This window comes from Colobus angolensis, unplaced genomic scaffold, assembly GCF_000951035.1.
Source record: "Colobus angolensis palliatus isolate OR3802 unplaced genomic scaffold, Cang.pa_1.0 Scaffold106, whole genome shotgun sequence".
Lineage (NCBI taxonomy): Eukaryota > Metazoa > Chordata > Mammalia > Primates > Cercopithecidae > Colobus > Colobus angolensis.
In genome coordinates, this window is record NW_012111586.1 from 3,441,464 (window position 1) to 3,448,376 (window position 6,913).

At 51.4% G+C, this 6,913-nt stretch overlaps 2 protein-coding genes across 9 annotated transcripts in view; one reads left to right on the forward strand and one right to left on the reverse strand.

Moving 5' to 3' along the window:
* Positions 1-1,454: 1,454 nt before the first annotated feature.
* Positions 1,455-3,293, forward strand: HPDL (4-hydroxyphenylpyruvate dioxygenase-like). The gene has a single exon (XM_011946350.1). The coding sequence runs from the start codon at positions 1,904-1,906 to the stop codon at positions 3,074-3,076; it is 1,173 nt and encodes a 390-aa protein (XP_011801740.1). The 5' UTR covers positions 1,455-1,903; the 3' UTR covers positions 3,077-3,293.
* A 699-nt stretch (positions 3,294-3,992) lies between these two features.
* MUTYH (mutY homolog) overlaps positions 3,993-6,913 on the reverse strand; it is a 13,307-nt gene continuing 10,386 nt past the window's right edge. For all 8 annotated transcript variants that reach the window (XM_011946442.1, XM_011946433.1, XM_011946423.1 and 5 more), the window contains exons 15-16: positions 6,136-6,177; positions 3,993-4,186 (exon numbers count right to left, since the gene is read on the reverse strand). In XM_011946442.1, the coding sequence (XP_011801832.1) occupies positions 4,055-4,186; positions 6,136-6,177 (174 nt within the window). In that variant the 3' untranslated portion in view covers positions 3,993-4,054. The remainder of the gene's footprint in view (positions 4,187-6,135; positions 6,178-6,913) is intronic.

Below are 6,913 nucleotides of genomic sequence, written 5' to 3' on the forward strand. Positions count from 1 at the left end.
AAAAAAAAAACTTTTTAAAATAAATAAATATTAGAACATGTGGGAAAATAAAATTAATTTAAAAAAACAGTAACTACAATAGCAACAGCTACTATTTACTGAACATTTACTCCACCTCATTTAATCACAACTCTTTGAAGTAGGTACTATTATTTCCATTTTTACAGATGAGCAAATTAAGGCTCAGAGACGTTAAGCAACTTGCCCATACAGACAGTAAGTGTTGCTGGTGATTCAAATCCAGGTCCATCTGGCTTTTGGAACCCATGTCCTCACATTCACTGGTCTGCAGAGTAGCACCAAGTACCTTTTACCACCCTGACCAGCTCCTGGGTACTGCCCTCCTGCCTGCAGGCCTCAACACCATGACATCCAGCTAGCCCCTGACCCCTATGACATCCTTCTCCCTCCTGCCAATGAAACCCAATAGATCAGGCTGCCTGACAAAAAAATCTCTTGTGATGCCTTGGACTGTGGCATTCATCCTAAATGCCTCCCTAACAGCATGGCCCGTTGCTCCTTTACGAGTCTGGCTCACATTCTTACTGGGTTTTGCTTATGCCTTTTGCCCTTCTTGGATGCCCTTCCCTAACCCTGCAAGAGCCACTCAGTTGAAGTTCCAGAAGACTCCAAATTCCTCAATCCAGTCATCTCACACAATTCTGGGTTTCAGAGCCAGAGGTGCCCCCACCACAGAAATCTCTGGCTCAGTGCCAAGTCAGGAAGCTGCAAAGAGCAAGGAGGGCCTGAGTTCCAGTCCTTAAAGGAGGAGGAAGGGGAAGGACAGCCAGGCAGCTGTTCCTTTCAGATCCCGAACTGTCAGATTTTTCCTCCAAATCTTGCTTGGGACAAGGGGTTAAATGATGTTGACAGAAGTGGGATTGAAGAAAGAGATAGGAGTGGTTGAGAGATTGCCCAACACGTTGAGACGCTGAGGTTGAAAGATGGCTTGAGCCCAGGAGTTTAAGAGCAGCTTGGGCAATACAGCAAGACCTCGTCTCTAAAAAAAAATAATAATTATTATATATATATGTGTGTGTGTGTGTGTGTGTATTTTTTTTTAAATTAGCTAGGTGTTGTGGCGTCCGCCTGTGGTCCCAGCTATTTGTGCGCTGAGGCAGGAAAATCACCTGAACCCAGGAGATGGAGGCTGCAGTGAGCTGTGATTGTGCCACTCCAGCCTGGGTGACAGAGTGAGACCTTGTCTCAAAACATATAAACCTGTGTGTGTGTGTGTGTGTGTGTGTGTGTGTGTGTGCGTATTCCAGGGAACATTAAGACTTAGAGGCAAACTACAGAACTTAAAGACAAAACATGAAAGTGCTAAGAAATTCCGTGCTTGTGGAGAGACAATTCCAACTCTTTCCCTGAACCCAGGCTGAGTCCCTTTGCTGTGAGGTTGTGGGGATGAGTGGGCGCCCAGCGCCTGGCGCCGAATGAAGGCAGCCATTGTGAGTTCCTGGCCTGAGGAAGGGAGGCTCAGTGCCCAAGGATGTGACCCGGCGTGAGGCCCGGGGAAAGAACAGCGCAGCAACCCCGCAGTATCCTAGGCGACAGGGTATGGGCGGGAGGGTGAGGAGTCAAAGGCGGAGTCACGGGCTCCGCCCCCTTTCTCCAGCTTGGCGCGAGCACAGGCTCCGCGTGGTTCTCACAACTAGCAGCTCGGCTCAGTGAGACCCTGTGCTCCTGGGGCTGCTCCTGGCTGGGGTGGCGCTGCAGGGAGAACCGCGAGCTCTCAGGGGTCGGCGGGTGACTTCTTTCCTGAGAAAGCGAGAAACTTGCTCTGCGGGGTGAACTGGACTCCCCAACTCCGGACGATCAGCCCAGGACTGAGAGTCCCGAAGTCCCCAACCACAAGTGAGCGGCCCCAGAAGGACAAGTCTAGGTCGCTGTCCAGAGCGCCATGGCCGCGCCCGCCCTTCGTTTGTGCCACATCGCCTTCCACGTGCCCGCGGGGCAGCCCCTCGCCCGGGACCTGCAGCGCCTCTTCGGCTTCCAGCCCCTGGCTTCGCGGGAGGTGGACGGCTGGCGGCAGCTGGCCTTGCGCAGCGGCGACGCTGTCTTTTTGGTGAACGAGGGCCCAGGGTCTGGAGAGCCGCTGTATGGCCTGGACCCGCGTCACGCCGTCCCCAGCGCCACGAACCTGTGCTTCGACGTGGCGGACGTCGGCGCTGCAACCCGGGAGCTGGCAGCGCTGGGCTGCAGCGTGCCTGTCCCTCCCGTTCGCGTGCGGGACACGCAGGGTGCCGCCACTTACGCCGTGGTCAGCTCGCCCGTCGGCAACATCAGCCTGACCTTGCTGGAGCGGGCCGGTTACCGCGGACCCTTCCTGCCCGGCTTTAGGCCCGTGCCCTCTGCGCCTGGCCCTGGGTGGGTCAGCCACGTGGACCACCTGACCTTGGCCTGCACCGCCGGCAGCTCCCCCACACTTTTGCGCTGGTTCCACAACTGCCTGGGCTTTTGCCACTTGCCACTGAGCCCAGATGAGGATCCGGAACTGGGCCTGGAAATAACAGCAGGGTTTGGGCTTGGGGGACTGAGGCTCACAGCCCTGCAGGCCCAGCCGGGCAGCATTGTTCCCACTCTCGTGCTGGCTGAGTCTCTGCCGGGGGCGACGGCACGACAGGACCAGGTGGAGCAGTTCCTGGCCCAGCACAAGGGGCCAGGCCTGCAGCACGTGGGGCTGTATACACCTAATATTGTGGAGGCCACTGAGGGGGTGGCAGCTGCTGGAGGCCAGTTCCTGGCTCCCCCTGGGGCATACTACCAGCAGCCAGGAAAGGAGAGGCAGATCCGAGCTGCAGGGCACGAGCCTCATCTGCTTGCTGGACAGGGGATCCTGCTAGATGGTGCTGAAGGCAAGTTTCTGCTTCAGGTCTTCACCAAGTCCCTTTTCACTGAGGACACTTTCTTCCTGGAGCTGATTCAGAGGCAGGGGGCCACTGGCTTTGGTCAGGGCAACATCAGAGCTCTGTGGCAGTCTGTACAGGAGCAAGCTGCCAGGAGCCAGGAAGCCGAAGGATGCCCAGAGCTGAGTGCAGCCAGCTGTCCTGTAGCTCTGGGGAGACCAGCATAGAACTGAGGAACATCTGCAGGAGGCCCAACTAGTGAAAGACTTTGCCTCCAGGAGGCAGGTGTGACTTCCATCTCATCAGTGCCTGCCAGAAGCTGTGTCTCTCACTGGGCTCCAAAGAGGTGGGATTTTTAAAAACTAAAACATTTCTTATATACAGTCTATAATAAATATGTAAGATACAAAAAACAATAAAAGAATTACACACTAGGAAACAGAACATAACCAATACTTTCGAGTCCTCCTTGTGTCCCACTGTGATTGTTTCCTCCCATCCACTCCTCAAATCCTGTCATTATTAGCCCTTTGCTTTTCTGTATTATTTCACTCTGTATGTAACATAACCCTAAATAAATGATTTCATATTTGAAGTAGGAATTTAAAACAGAACAAATCTTCTCCTGTGCTTCCTCTCCCCCTAGGGAGCGACTGCAGGTGGGAAGGGGCTGGGTGGGAATTGAGCCCAACTACCTTCTCCAGAGTGATGCCACCGCTCCGATCAGAGCTGACCTGAGACCTTAGACGGAGGGTGTTGCATGTCAGCCACTGGCAGGTACTCCCTGTAGCTGCCTTGCCTTTCTCCTGGGGGATGGAGGACAGATCAGTCTGGACAGAACACCCACCCCCTGACCCCATCTGCCCAGGGCTGGCTGGGAGTTCAGCCAGAGGAAGTCAGGACCAAGCAGAACGTTACCACTTTTCTGGGTCCCTCCTTCAGATGTGAGGAGTGAGGGACTAGGGAGAGGGTGGAAGCCTCTCCAAAATAGCTATAAAAGGGCGGGCATGGTGGCTCATGCCTATAATCCAAGCCCTTTAGGAGGCAGAAGTGGGAGAATCACTTGAGGCCAGAATCACCTGAGTTCGAAACTAGCCTGAGCAACATAGCAAGACCCCTATCTCAAAAAAACACAACACAAAATAACTACAAAAATAAGCACTTTATTAACAACAGGATTCTCGGAATGGGGGCTTTCAGAGGTGTCACTGGGCTGCATTGTTGAGGTTGGGTGCATCAGTGGAGATGTGAGGCCGAAAGAAATTATCCAGGACTTGCTGGCCCATGCAGGGCTTTTTCCGACTGCACGGAGAGGACACCTGGGACCTTTTGGAACCCTGTGAAAAAATGGAAGGCGGGAGGCCTTGTAGTTAGGGGAGGGGGAGCAGAGAATCCTCTCCTTGTTCTCCCTCCCTTTCCCTGACTCTACTGATGTAGCTCAGGCTTAGCCTGGAATGCTGTAGAGAGCTTTCATCCTGCCTCAAGTAACTGCGCCATCAATCAACCTTCCAAAAGGCTGCCTGAGGGAATCAAATTGTCCTAAAAATGTGAATCTGACTCCTCTCCACCTAAAATGGGTCAGCAGCCCAGGGCTCACACCCTGACTGACCCAGCAGACCCTGCTGACCTTTCCAGCTAAACCAACTGCTCACAGCTCCTTGAGCACTGCAGCCTGCACTGGGCCCCACCTTTGCTCACACTACCCTTGGGACTGCAAAGAACATCAGTACGGTTGATTCCCCTCCCAAACCTGAAGAAAATGACTCATTTCTAGGACCCAGATTGTTGTATCCAAGCGAGTTAGAGAAACGCTACACTTTGAAACGAATTTAAGAGTCCTGGCCAGGCGCGGTGGCTCACGCCTGTAATCCCAGCACTTTGGGAGGCCAAGGCGGGCAGATAACGAGGTCAGGAGATCGAGACCATCCTGGCTAACACGGTGAAACCCCGTCTCTACTAAAAATACAAAAATTTAGCCGGGCCTGGTGGTTGGCACCTGTAGTCCCAGCTATCAGGAGGCTGAGGCAGGAGAATGGCATGAACCTGGGAGGCAGAGCTTGCAGTGAGCCGAGATTGCACCACTGAACTCCACACTCCAGCCTGGGCGACAGAGCGAGACTGTCTCAAAAAAAAAAAAAAAAGTCCTTTATTAGCCGGTGAGCGAGAAATGGCTAACGCTCGAAATTCTCTCTGCCCCAGGAAGGCTCGATTTTGTTTATACTTCAGTTTAGGAAGGGGAGGGGGAGTTCAGCTGCAACAATTTTACAGAAGTAAAAACATGTAAAAAAGTTAAAAAGACAAATGGTTACAGAGAAACAAACAGTTTCCAGGTGCAGGGACTCTAAATCTTTCATAAGATGTTATATATGTGGGCTGTTGGACACAAACTCAAGGCTTTATGGTGTTATCTCTTGAGCAAAATCCTGGGAACTTCAAACATTGCTTGCTTCAGTACCTTATCAGTTAATTGGACTCTTTGATATGTTGAGAGTCTGCATACACAAGTTAACTCCTTGAGGAAGGGGGTGGGTGAGGAGCCCTTGAAACCTATTTGCAAGGCTTCATTTACAGAAGGAGCCAAATGGAGTTGTATGGCTTTCTCAGCGAAGGGAGAGCCTATTCATGTGGAAACAAGGCTAGGTGATTAAGGGAGAGTCTAAAACAAGGTTAGGTATTACAAGATTACCAGCTGCTTCCTCCAAACAGCCTTTCCTGATCCTTGTCTCCCAGATAGAACTGACAGCTCCCATGGATGGGTGTGGTGGCTCACGCCTATAATCCCAGTACTTTTGGGAGGCCAAGGCGGGCAGATCACTTGAGGTCAGGAGTTTGAGACCAGACTAGCCAACATGGTGAAACCCTGTCTCTACTAAAAATACAAAAATTAGTTGGGCGTGGTGGCAGGCACCTGTAATCCCAGCTACTTGGGAGACTGAGGCAGGAGAATCATTTTAATCTAGTTGAGATTACAGTGAGCCGAGATTGGGCCACTGCACTCCAGCTTGGGTGACAGGGCAAGACTGTCTCAAAACAAAACAAAACAAAACAAAAGAACGATGGCTCCACAATTCATATCCCACAAAATCCAGTACATGCATTTCACACACCTGTGACACTGGAAAGTCCTCATTTTTTTCCTTTCCCTCTACCCTGCACCCCACAATGCAAGTTCTCCAGGTCAAAAATTATTCCTCTCTCCAGTGAAGCCTGGAGTGCAGAATGTTCACCCAAACATTCGTCAGTTAACTGACTAAAAACCCATGGCCTCAGGCCTGGGGAGACTTACCTTGCAGGTCCCTGGCTGTTGGCCCTGATACACACGGAAAACCTAGACAAGAAGACGGGGAGGTGAGGGCTGGCACTTCTTCCAAAAGAGATAAACCAGTGTTCTGCCCTTAACTTCATGTCCTAGTACTTTTGTTTAAAATATGTTTTTTTTGGCCAGGCATGGTGGCTCACGCCTGTAATCCTAGCATTTTGGGAGGCCAAGGTGGGTGGATCACTTGAGGCCAGGAGTTCGAGACCAGCCTGGCCAACATGGTGAAACCCCATTTCTAAAAATACAAAACATCATGGCTGGGTGTGGTGGCTCACACTTGTAATCTCAGCATTCTGGGAGGCTAAGGCGGGCAGATCACAAGGTCAGGAGATCGAGACCATCCTGGCTAGCATAGTGAAACCTCATCTCTACTAAAAATACAAAAAAAAGTTAGCAGGGTGTGGTGGCGCAAGTTTATAATCCCAGCTAATCGGGAGGCTGAGGCAGTAGAATAACCTGAACTTGGGAACCAGAGTTTGCAGTGAGCTGAGATCATACCACTGCACTCCAGCCTTGGTGACAGCGGGAGACAGCGCCTCTCCCCTGCAAAAATAAAAATAATACAAATAATACAAATTAAAAAATAAAAAATCAGCCAGGAATGGTGGCACACACCTGTAATTCCACTACTTGGAAGGCTGAGGCAGAATCACTTGAACCTGGGAGGCAGAGGTTGCAATGATCCAAGATCATGCCATTGCACTCCACCCTGGGCAACAGAGTGAGACTCCGTCTCAAAAAAAAA

Coding starts and splice junctions, on each gene's coding strand:
- HPDL (XM_011946350.1), top strand. CDS start 1,904: ATGGCCGCGCCCGCCCTTCGTTTGTGCCACATCGCCTTCCACGTGCCC.